Consider the following 12672-nt stretch of genomic DNA (forward strand, 5'->3'; position numbering starts at 1 on the left):
TGATCAGACCGGTATCGGGGCAGGAGATCCAGGAGGCGGTGTGGTCCCTAGAGGGGGACAAAGCCCCTGGGCCGGATGGCTTTCCACCAGTGTTCTTTCGCAGGTATTGGTCGATAGTTGGACATGATGTTATTGAGGCCATCCAGCAGTTTTTTAGCACGGCAATGATGAGTCCGGATTGGCAGAGGACGTTTATCACATTGATTCCCAAGCGCCAGGATGCTACTGAGCCTGGCCACTTTAGGCCAATCAGCCTATGCTCTACTATATATAAAGTCACGGCAAAGATCTTGGCTGTTAGACTGAGAGGGATCTTACCCAGGATCATTAGTCCAGAGCAGGGTGCTTTCATAGGGGGGAGGAGTATATCAGATAATGTTCTAATTGCCCAGGAATTCATGTTTGATCTGGAGAGGGCTCCTGTGCGGCGCTGCCTCATGGGGGTCAAACTTGATATGGAGAGGGCATATGACAGGATGTGCTGGGATTTTCTCCGTTCTTCCTTACAGAGTTTTGGCTTCCATGAGATGTGGATTAGGTGGGTGATGGGCTGTGTGATGGGCTCCTCCTTCTCCATTCTGGTTAATGGCACACCTTCTCACTTCTTTGATACATCAGTTGGACTTCGCCAGGGATGTCCATTGTCCCCTCTGCTATTTATCATTTGTGCTGATGCATTATCCAGAGCTCTTCGATCTGCAGTGAGCTCACAGAATCTGGAGGTTTACAGGCCGGTGCAGAGGGCCAGGCCGATTTCCCACTTGCTTTTTGCTGATGATTGCTTACTGTTGGTTAGGGCGACCTGTCAGGCTGCCCAGACGGTCCGGAGGATCCTCTATGCCTACTGTACTGCCTCTGGTCAACGGATCAACTTGGACAAATCGTCTATTCTCTTCAGTCCGAAGACCAAGGCTCAGATAAAGGCAGCTATTATGGAGATCATGGGAGTTGGTGAGCAGGTGGGCATCTTGACATATTTGGGCGTGCCGATTCTTGGACGACGTCTGCGTAGTGGAGATGCTATCTCTCTTGAGCACAGTATCAGACACAGGTTGGAGGGATGGCAGATGCACGCATTATCTATGATGGGTAGAGTCACATTGGCACGGTCAGTACTTAGTGCTATTCCGATATATCTTATATCCCATGCTGTCCTCCCCATTTCTTTGTTGAGATCAGTTGAGCGTCTTATCAGAGAATTCATTTGGGGGAGGCGTGGTGATAGAGGCAGAGCACATCTAGTGGCTTGGGAGGTGGTCTGTCAGCCGGTTAGACATGGTGGTTTGGGCGTGCCGTCCTTAGTGGCACGACGGGAGGATTCGGTTATGCGGTTGGCAGCTAGCCTCATGCTGGAGCCCGAGAGTTTATGGTCCTCCCTGATGAGGGCTAAGTACGGTGCATTGACGGTTGGTGTTAGGGCGGGGCGGCTCCACTCCCCTATCTGGAGGGAGATCAGTGCTAGGGCTTCATCAGTGCTTCCGGCGATCCGGTGGGCTATCGGGGATGGTATGTCGGTGGATGTCCTTGAGGATAGCTGGGTGACTGAGTTACCGATCAGCAGGTTACCGGCCATGGTGGACGCAGGTAGGCTGATGGGACGGCGAGTTAGTGATTTGCTAGTTCCAGGGGAGGGGAGATGGGATGAGGTGTTTGTTTGGGAGACTTTTGGGGCGCACCTGGCGGAGAGGATTTTGGCCTCACCGATCCCGCTTCGGGCGGAGCCTGACAGATTGGTATGGATTCCGACAGGCCGGTCGAGGGTGCGTGCCAGGGATATCCATGAGTGGACCAGTAGGGAGCCGGAGAGGCGGATTGATGGCAGATGGATATGGAGGATGAGGGTGCATCCCCAGGTGGCGCTTTTTCTATGGAAGGTGGCCTGGGGCTGCCTTCCGACCAGAAGTGTGTTGGCCAGACGGGGGATGCGGATGGGCTCCCTATGTGAGATGTGCCTGGATGCTGAGGAGACCATCGGCCATGTCCTGCTCCGATGCCCGATAGCAGTGCAGTGTTGGAGATCGGCCTCGGCGCTACTCCCTCCTTTGTGGGAGTCAGTGGAGGATCTGTTGCGGTACCTGCGTGAGGCTACTCGGAGACCGGGGGATGCTGAGACAGGTTCCATTGTGGCTTACCTAGCCTATCACATATGGCTGGCTAGGAATGACCGTCTTTTCGAAGGCAGGCGGTTACCCCCACGGGTTGTGATGGAGAGAGCTCTGCGACAGGCAGCGGAGACATCTATGCTGGCCACGTCGGCTCCACCTGGGAGGACTAGGGATATCTGGGGTACCTTCACTGCTGTTTCAGCGTCCAGGTTTAGTTTATTCTCTTGGGTACCCCCACCCCCTGGCTATCTCAAGGTGAATTTCGATGGTGGTATGGCGGAGGATGGCGCATCCGGGGGTGTGGGCTTCGTGATCAGGGACCACTGTGGTACACTTATTGCGGCTGGAGGACGGAGTACCTTTGGCTGCTCGGTGGTGGGAGCAGAGCTGCAGGCTGCTTGGGAGGGCGTTCTGGTCGCGAGACGGGTTCTGGGGGCCGACAGACTTGTTCTTGAGGATGATTGCTCGACAGTGATTGACTGGATACGAGGTGTGGACACGTATGGGGATGGTCACCCGCTGATACGGGATACACGCAGTCTGGTACGAGAATTGACTTCCTGTCAGATTGCACATGCCTACCGAGAGGCGAACAGTGCAGCAGACTGGGTCGCCTCTTATGTTGCCCGGCATACTGGGGAGGTCTTCTGGTCTAGATTAGAGGGCGTTCCACATGCTTTATTTTGTCTTCTTTTCTTTGACATGTCTGGATGTATTCACGTTAGAGGTATATGAATGAAATACCGTTTTGACCCAAAAAAAAAAAAGGGCTGTCATGAGCTTACGTAAAGCCGTAGGGCTCGTTTGGTTCGCAGGAAAAGGAGGGGGGAAAGTGTGGTCAACGGGAAAGTAATGAAATGCCTCTTGTTTGGTTGGAGTTTTCAAAGGAGAGAGATGGGAAAGTTGTATTCCCATGGGAATATGATTCCCACATTTCGGACTCGTTTGGTTCGCGGGAAGCATTTTCCTTCCTAGGAATATGATTCCTGGGAAACAAATTCCTAGGAAGAGGATGCCTAGGAAAGTATTTTTGGTATGTTTGGTTGACCATGGGAAAGTGACAAATTTCCAAGGTGCTTATGTTTGGTTGGCCATCCACTTTCCTAGGAAAGTTATATATAATTCCTATTATGCCCTTAATAAAAATTAGATTTTTAATGCCTCTTTAATGCTTCTTTAATGCTGAAGGGACTTTTTGGGAAAAAGTAAAAATGGAGTGATTCCCGCCTCATGGGAAAGTAACTTTCCCATGTTTCTCATGGGAAAGACTTTCCTATGAAATGTGGGAATCACATTCCCATGGAAATATAACTTTCCCTTCTCTCTCCTTTGAAAACTCCAACCAAACAAGAGGCATCTCATTACTTTCCCGTTGACCACACTTTCCCCCCTTCTTTTCCCGCGAACCAAACGAGCCCTTCATGGGAAAGTCTTTCCCATGAGAAACATGGGAAAGTTACTTTCCCATGAGGTGGGAATCACTCCTTTTTTATTTTTTCCCAAAAAGACCCTTCAGCATTAAAGAAGCATTAAAGAGACATTAAAGACCTAATTTTTATTAAGGGCATAATAGGAATTATACTTAACTTTCCTAGGAAAGTGGATGGTCAACCAAACATAAGCACTTTGGAAATTTGTCACTTTCCCATGGTTAACCAAACATGCCAAAAGTACTTTCCTAGGTATCCTCTTCCTAGGAATCTGATTCCCAGGAATCATATTTCTAGGAGGGAAAATACTTCCCGCGAACCAAACGAGCCCGTAAAGGTGGCCGGACACGCGTGCTTGAAGAATTCCAAGTACGAGGACGCCCGGCACGTGCGAGGGCTGTTGTATTTGTTTCGGCGGCCGACGACGGGGCACTGGCCCTTGCCCTCGTGCGGCGTGACGGTCATGCCCACGTTGAAGCCGTCGACGAGGCTGACGCCGTAGGAGGTGAGGTCGCGGTGGCCGCCGTGGTGGAGGGTGATCTGGGCGAGGGTGGCAGGGACAGCGCCGCCGCGGCCGCCGCACTCGAGGCGGCCGCTGCGTGAAGCGACTGGGGATGGGATTTTGAGGCAGGATAGGTTTCTTTTTATTTTCTTGGTGCATCTAATGTACTACTTATTTTTTTTTTTTTTCGAGGCCGAGTTTGGACATGGTTTCGGGCCGCGACGGGTTTCCATCCGTGGACCGTGGATGCTGGTGGAAATGGCCGATATCACTGATAAGATGGTTAGGTTTTCTTACGTCCCATTATTTTGAATATTAGAAACGAAGAACGGTCTCGTTTTTATCTCCACATGGTTGGCTACTTGGCTCAGCCCATGGGTTCCTGAAGTTTCTTTGAAGCTTTTACTCCCATAATTTTTTATCCTAATCACGTTGAGATGGCTTTCTAATCTTTAAGATGAGCTAAGAAGCGATAAACAATTCTTGCATGACAATAGAAAGAAATAGCCGTATAGTATTTTTCGAGACAGGTTGGATCCCATGCTCACCAAATACCCTAAAGGCAGCATCTGCTCTTGATTTTGCTTTGAGATTTGTGATGTAACAAATCCACGAGTAAGGCTCGTGACTTGGCTACAAATATGATAAAGCCTGCCACATAAATTCAGATATCATTTTTCGTAGAATAATTGTGAGAATCTATGCAGACGTAAATAATTAGATACTTATATTATATAGGACCAAAGAATCCAAATAATATTTTTCGATTAGTCATTTTAGATGAGGTTCTGGATGAATTGTTACAATAATGCCATCAAAAAGTTGGAGTTATGGTGTGAGATCGTATATTTATAAAGTAAGTGAGAGTTATAACAATACAATAATCTAATCCGCCTCCTTACTCCTATATAACTTGCATTTATGGGAAATCTTTCATAATACTGATCATCAATATTTGCTTCATGTTTTGCTTCCCACAGACAAGCATGGCAAATTGTTAATCTATTCCAACCAGACTATTTTCAAAAACTTATTCCAGCCAGATCACTCCATGATGCTACGTAACCACAGGGTCAACTAAATGAAAACAAAAAACTCTCTTCAATGTTTAGTATAAATAGATCCATTTAATTAGATCAAACCAGCAATGGATAACCATTTAAATCACCACAACTGGAGATTTGGAGGTTAACAATTGAGGACGACAATGCTAAGCTTTCTCAAAGAAATCGCTTAAAGACTCAATAATGGTTAACAGGGCTTAGATCTTTGTTACATCCACTGCTTAGCAGAACTGTACATATGCACCACAGTTGTGGCTGGAGGTGATCAAAGTTGATGGTTTTTGGGTTCTCAATGGCCAGATTGGGTGAAGCCTGAATTCGGCATGTGGTTGATGTCCCGGGTCGATCAAGTCCCAACGAACATGGTCCAAAGTGGCTTGGCTCAAGGTTAACCTGAACCCTAAAAGTACAAATTAGAATTCATCGAGAGTGGAAGATTGGCCCAAACCACTAGTCACCCCAGACCATTAACAGCCCTAAAGGCATGGTCCAAAGTGACATGGGAGCCTTCCATTAACTCTCCTACTTGCAAGCCACGGGAAGAGACCAAGCAGCTGTCCCATCTTGGTTTTGCTAGGTGTGAGTTCAAAGTTGGGCTATAGGAACTCTAATTAGATCAGTTGTAAATACATAAAATCAAACATGATCTGATTAGAACTGACAAAATCTAAGCAAATTTAAATTAATGATACAAGTCTATTTTCTTATATTTTGGTTCATTTTACATTTTTCCCCTTTTTTCTCTATAGCACGGAGCTTTTGTGCTTGGGTAATCTGAAACATACTTAAAATTTATAAACTCTAATTTGTTGCAAAAAGGTAATTATCTTGTTGCATGAAGAGTATTTTATGGAAGTGTAACCCTTCAGGTGATTGGACTTAATTTGTTTGGAATTTGTCATATGAGAATGATCTCCTTCAATAGTTGTCAATTGTATTGTCAAAAAACTTAAATCTTAAGAAGGCAAAATTCTCATACAAACAATAAACAAGAAACTGAATATAAAGATGCAGAGGTAAGGAAATAGAGCGACGTTTACTTTTCACCCTTATGAGAAAAGTTGTTTATCCCAAGGACTATTTAAATTCATGGTCTTCTAGGGATCTTGTTTCGAAGCTCTGTTTTTTATACCAGGAAAAGAATTAAAAAAATCTATTTTATCTTAGATGTTTAGTTAATGTTACTAGTGTCATACTGTCATGTGACATTTTTCATAGTTAGGGATTGGAGTCCACATAAGTCATGTTGATAATTTATCTGCCCAAACTTGGTCATCGTTGTCCATAGTGCAATAAAAGTTAGACCTACAGAAAGCTGAACCTCTTTAATTTAATGTTTTGATTGTCACATCCCATTGAACTGGTTTTTTTTTTCTTTTTTCTTTTTCTTTTTTTTGGCTAGAGCGGATGCATCATACAACACGAGTACGGATACAACCAATAAAATCTGAAAATAAAACATCACAGAGTCTCGGCAGCTCTTTCCTCGGATCCATAGAGTACCACCCGAATGGCTCACCACATAAGCTTTCCCCTTATTCTTTTTTCTTGTTTTATTTTTGAATTACAACAACTCACGGGATGAAGTAGTTTTAGAACTTGATATCTCAATATCCTTCAAAAAGCATGGTCTTAAATCGTGTAGAATGGAAGAAAAGGATTCATGTAATCGACTTCAACTAGTTTGAAAATAATGCTCAAAATTGAGTATTTTGAGATTGCAATAGTCAATAATAAAATCCTTTTGCAATTGTTTCTCAGTATTGTTCTCAGCAAAACTTATCCAGCTCAAGTTATTTACAACATAGAACAACTAACAATAGATTGATTTCGAATCACAGTAGCAGGGAACTATGGTAGTTACCTCTGCTTTCAGCTTTCTTGGTTTGGAAGACACTAGATTTAGCGAACTCCAGGGACTTGGATTCAAAAGGTGTCACTTCACAGTTGCGAGCTTGGCTTCTCATAGAAGGCCTTGGATCTAGTAAGAGAACCTAGTTCAGCCATGTGATACACAACGAAGGACTAAGAAAGACCTTGAGGCAATTTCTCAACAATAATAAAGCTTCAGGAACGCAGAGCAGATTCAGAAAAATGCAGAATATCAAATTTAACCTATTCCCATATCAATAAATTAAAACAAATAATCAATACATAACTCAGCAGAAGCAGTGTCGCTTCAAGAATAGAGTTGAAAAACAGACTGCACAACTGAGGATTTCTGACAATTATTTTTCTCAATATACCGTTACCAATAATCCGAGCAAGAACACTCTCCACCTCTAAAATGGTGGAACCTGTACGCATCCCTCAGCACTATTTCCCGATCAACAGCCTTGCTAACCAATTTGTAAACCATATGGCAATCCCCGCAAACTCGAAGATTCTTAAATACCCTTATGGTAGATCCTTCTGGCACATTCAGTAGCCCAAATGCCAGAGCAAGCTTCTCACTGTGGCTCCAAAGGTTATGCTCTTTCTGTTCTTCGTCTGTGTCATGCAATGCGAAGGAGGTATCAGCAACATAACCCACTTGTTTAACCATTTTCAAAATCTCTTCCAACTTTGAATAGATCCGCAGCGCCTGCGGGTGACTCCTGTCCCCAATGCCAAAGGAACTCACTTCATTCTTCACCTTAATCCAACTGCAAGCTGGTCTCTTTTTCAAATTGATTGACTTCATATGCATTCTCAATTTGTCGACGTCTTCCCACCTTCCATTGGTAGCATAAACATTCGATAGAAGAACATAAGCTGAGTCATCTAAAGGGTCTAACTCAAGAAGGCGTCGGGCAGCTTTCCTACCAATATCCAAATTTCTGTAAGTTCTACTGGAAGACAGCAAACTACGCCAAATTAGATCATTTTGTGACACAGGCATGTCTTCAATAAACCTCTCTGCTTCAACAAGCCTCCCTGAACGTCCAAGTAGATCAACCATACAGACACAGTGCTCTATTCTTGGGGAGATACCAAATTCTGAAGTCATTGCATTGTAGTAACCAATACCTTTGTCTACTAGGCCTGCATGATTGCAAGCAGAGAGAAGAGAAACAAAGGTAACATGATCAGGTTTCCGTCCTACTGAAAGCATCTGTTCAAAGGTATCTTCAGCCTGATCAAAGCAACCATGTCTTGCATGCCCTGATATTAAAATATTCCATGATTGCTGGGATCGTTCAGTAGGCTCAGGGAGTAATTTCAACATATCATCCATCTTTCCACATTTTCCATACATATCCATTGCAGCATTTACCACATGAATGTCCAAATCAAATCCAAGTTTAGTAATCAGACCGTGAAGTTGCTGTCCTTCCTCAAGTGATGCCAAACTTGTGCTAGCTGCAAGGCCACTGGTGAGACTGAACTGATCTAAAGAAATTCCAGCATGCTGCATTTCCATAAAGAGCTTTAAAGCATGCTCTCCATGACCATGGTGTGCTTTTGAAGCAATCATAGCATTCCATGAAACTGCAGTTTTGTTGGCCAAGCCATCAAAGATAAATGCACTGGAATCCAAATCACCACACTTGGCATACATTGTTATCAGAGAATTCTTTACATACTTATCTGATTCAAATCCAGTGGATACTATATGTGCATGAAGCGGCTTTCCATACTTCAGCAGGTCATTTGGAGTGGAGCAATCCCCAAGGACGTTCACCATGGTGATGTAATTTACCATTATTCCAGATTCTCTCATCCAATTAAATACTAGCACTGCCTCCCTTTGCACTTCATTCTCTGCATGTCCCCCTATGAGTGCGTTGAACGTAACAACATCACGATCAGGCATTGTTTGAAACACCAACTCAGCTTCTCTCATAGCATTGCATTTCCCATACATGGTGATTAAAGCATTACCCACCAACAAGTTCTCTTGGAGACCAATGTGAATTGTGAGGGCATGAACAGTCTTGCCGTCAAATAGAGCCTCAGGACTAGAACATGCGGCGAGTGCATTAGCAAATGTCACATGATTTGTTTCTTTCTCTGTTCGAATCAGTTGAGCTAAAAGCTTCAAGGCATCCGTGCATTGCCCGCTCTGGATGTAGGAAGAGATCATAAAGTTCCATGAAATCAGATCTCTTTTGGGCATGTCACGAAACAACAACTCTGCCTCTTTGTACTTCCCTGCCGTGGAGTACATATTAACAAGGGCATTGGCCACAGAAACAAATAAATCAAGACCATTTTTAACACTTAGGGCATGAAGTCCCTTTCCCCACTTCAGATGATCCAAACAGCTACATGCTGTTATTAAACTGGAGAAAGTGGTGGTATCTGGCTTGATATTACCATGACGCATGTCTGAAAACAACTGCAAAGACTCCTTGTGCATTCCCTCTCGTGAATATATTGATATCATCGAATTCCAAGATATCGGGTCCTTTTGTTCCATCTGGTTAAAGATGCGTTCAGCTTCCTCTAATCTCCCCAGATTCCCAAACAATGTTATCAGAGAGTTTGCCACCGAAACATCAGTGTCAAATCCAGCAACCACGACATGGGCAATAACTTGAAGGCTCAACTTCTCATCCTTGAGCAACCAACAAGAACTAATTGCTGTCGTAAAGGAGTTTTGATTGCAAACCACTCCTTCCCGCCTCATCCACCTATAAGCCTTGACGGCCTCCTGTGGATACCCATTTGTGGAAAAGCTCACCATTAAGGCAGTCCAGGAGACAACATTCCGCTCGGGCATCTCCTGAAAGAGTCTCTGAGCATCAGACAAGAATCCATAACTGCCATACAAATGCAGCAGTGCAGTTCCAACATATACATTACTCATCATCCCAATTTTCAAAACAAAAGCATGGATTTCGATACCTTTTCCAACCATCTCTGCCCACCGGTTACAGGCCGTCAGGAGGCTTGCGAGCACAAACTTGTTGGGCTCGATGCCGTCTTCCCTCATCTCTCGGAACAATTCAACAGCTTTAGCAAAGGAACCCACTCGAACACAGCCAGAAATTGCTGTATTCCAAGAGGCATCGTTTCTTTGAGGCATGTGATCGAACACTTTGAGCGCGGTTTCCAATCGGCCGAATCTGAAGTACAAGTTGATGAGGGTGTTGTAGTGGAATAGGCTGAGGTGAATGGAGCGCCGAATAGAAAGGCAGTGGATTGTTCTTCCAGTGAGAAGGTTGGAGATCTCTGCGAAGCCTTTTTGTAGGAAGAGGGAGACCTCGGGGTTCGGGTGGTCGGAGAGAAGGCGGAACCCATTCGGGGTGGCTTCTGCGGGCGGGCATGAGAGCGTGGAGAGATTTTGGAGGGAGAGAATAAGAGGAGAAGGGGTGGCGGGCTTGGGTCGGAGCGCTGGGATCTTCTTGCACCACCCAGCCAGCTCGTCGTTTATTTGGCGCGGCGCGCGTAGTGCGAGAATTCATCAAACACCTGGTTCAAAAGAAGGAGCGGAACCACTGCTCGCCAAACGGGCGGGGCGGGGCGGGGCGGGGCGGTGGGACAGTAGAACCGGAGTGTAAATACGTTCGGCTGGGCCACGTACGCAAATAAATATATACGTATGTATATGTATGTATATATATATATATATATATATATATGTATACATATATATATATATATATAAATATATATATAATATATATATACATAATATATATATATATATACATAATTAATATTGTTGGGGGAAAAAATAGACCGCCCCACACGTACAATTAAAGCGCGCCAAATCTGACAACAAGCCTGAGCTCACCATGCAGGCCGAGCTCATCCATGCAGGCCGAGCTCAGAAGATCAAGCCGAGCTCAGAAGACTGAGTCGAGCTCATCATCCAGGCTGCCGAGCTCAGAAGACTAAGGCCAGAAGGCCGAGCACAAAAGCTGTCGAGCCCATCCAGGCCGAGCTCATAGGCCGAGCCGAGCTCAGAAGGCTGCCGAGCTCATCCAGGCTGCCGAGCTCAGAAGACTAAGGCCAGAAGGCCGAGCACAGCAGGCCGAGCCGAGCTCAGAAGGCCGAGCCGAGCTCATGCAAGCCGAGCTCATCCATGTTGCCGAGCACAGAAGGCCGAACCAGAAGGCTGCCGAGCACAGAAGGCTGCCGAGCTCAGAAGGCCGAGCACAGCAGGCCGAGCACAGAAGGCCGAGCACAGCAGGCCGAGACCAAAAGGCTGAGCTGACCTCAGAAGGCCGACCTCATCGTCTATATGCTGCGGCCATCCCCTGCAGCAGCCTTACCGCACCATGTTTTACTTGCCGGCCACGCCACGACATATTAATTAGGAACCATACTCTGCTACGACTGTCAACGCCTCATCATTCCCAAGAATGTACTGCACTGCGTGCCTCAAGCAAACTCTGGCTGCACGCCATCTCCCATGATGGGAACGGGCCATCCACGGCAACTCATTACTTCCACGCCCACGTCCAATCGTGACGGTAACCCATTAATTCGTCCAGTCACATCACAGGTAACCCTGCCACTCTCCTTATAAAAGGGGAGCTTCTCCCTCTAAAAAGAGGAGGCTTCTTCCTCCCAAGGGAGGCTTCGGATTTGGAAATACAATCCCTCTCCTTCTCCAAAATTAAGCCCCCCTCTGACTTAAGCATCGGAGGGCCGGCGCCGGAAACCCGGCCACCGGCTTTTTGCAAGCCCCCCACGGAGGACGCCGCTCGCCGACGGATCGCCGCCCGCCAATGTTCGCCGGAGCTCCTCCTCCTCGGTTCGCGGCCGCCCCCGGGTCCAATTTCCAGCAACAGTTGGCGCTAGAGGAAGGGCCCGAGTTGTGGCCATGAAACTAAGGAGCAGAGGAGTCTCTGATACCTCCCGGCATCATGCTCCAAGCCCCGGGCGCTCAGTCCAGAATCCATCACCAAGACCTCCGGCAGATCAAGCTCCACAAGTCCAACCCGAGCACTTCGACGCGCTAGTGCAGCAAGTCCAAGCGCTAGCCATTGCAGCCCAAAGCCTGCAACAAGTGGAGGCTCCTCCTGTGCCGCCTCCACGGGTTCATGTTAAGCAGAGGAAGAAACTTTCTCCCGAGCCATCTCGAATCAGGCATGGCTCCCGCTACAACGACGTACGTGGGGGCAACTAGTGAGAAGTAGTAGCCCAAGTCTCACATCAACGAGTTGGAGGGAAAGAGAAATAAAAGCTGAGGTCTGAAGAAGGAGAGTTATGTACTCCCTCCTCATGGGTGTAAGTCCTTACGACGGCGCTCGTGACGTTGCTCTCCTTCAGAGCGTCGTCATCACCGAAGCCCCGGCCGTGCACAGAGGGCTGCCGAGCTCATCCAGGCCAAGCTCATGCAGGCCGAGCCGAGCTCAGAAGGCCGAGCTTGTCATCCACATGCTGCAGCCACGACCTGCAGCAGTCTCATCCAGGCCGAGCTCATGCAGGCCGAGCCGAGCTCAGAAGTCCGAGCTCGTCATCCACATGCTGCAGCCACGACCTGCAGCAGTCTCATCCAGGCCGAGCTCATGCAGGCCGAGCTCAGAAGGCCGAGACCAGAAGGCTGCTGAGCTCATAAGCCCGAGCTCAGAAGCCCGAGCGCAGAACACCCCTCCCAGACAATCGAGCCAAAGAAGGCCGGTGCTGAGCCAAGT

The 12672-nt window shown here is 46.8% G+C and overlaps 1 protein-coding gene across 2 annotated transcripts; it reads right to left on the bottom strand.

Annotated features, from left to right (window-relative positions):
* Window positions 1-7186: 7186 nt before the first annotated feature.
* LOC103716520 (pentatricopeptide repeat-containing protein At3g24000, mitochondrial) lies at window positions 7187-10483 on the bottom strand. 2 transcript variants are annotated; one of them, XM_008804546.4, is made up of 2 exons: window positions 9932-10064; window positions 7187-9809 (listed from the first exon to the last, which is right to left on the bottom strand). In XM_008804546.4, exon 2 carries the CDS (start codon window positions 9804-9806, stop codon window positions 7350-7352), a length of 2457 nt encoding a protein of 818 aa, XP_008802768.2. In that variant the 5' UTR covers window positions 9807-9809; window positions 9932-10064; the 3' UTR covers window positions 7187-7349. The 2 variants fall into 2 exon arrangements, with proteins under 2 accessions (XP_008802768.2, XP_008802767.2); XM_008804545.3 differs by having other exon boundaries at window positions 7187-10483.
* Between the last annotated feature and the right edge of the window lie 2189 nt (window positions 10484-12672).

The sequence above is a fragment of the Phoenix dactylifera genome, chromosome 3 (genome assembly GCF_009389715.1).
Source record: "Phoenix dactylifera cultivar Barhee BC4 chromosome 3, palm_55x_up_171113_PBpolish2nd_filt_p, whole genome shotgun sequence".
Classification (NCBI taxonomy): domain Eukaryota; kingdom Viridiplantae; phylum Streptophyta; class Magnoliopsida; order Arecales; family Arecaceae; genus Phoenix; species Phoenix dactylifera.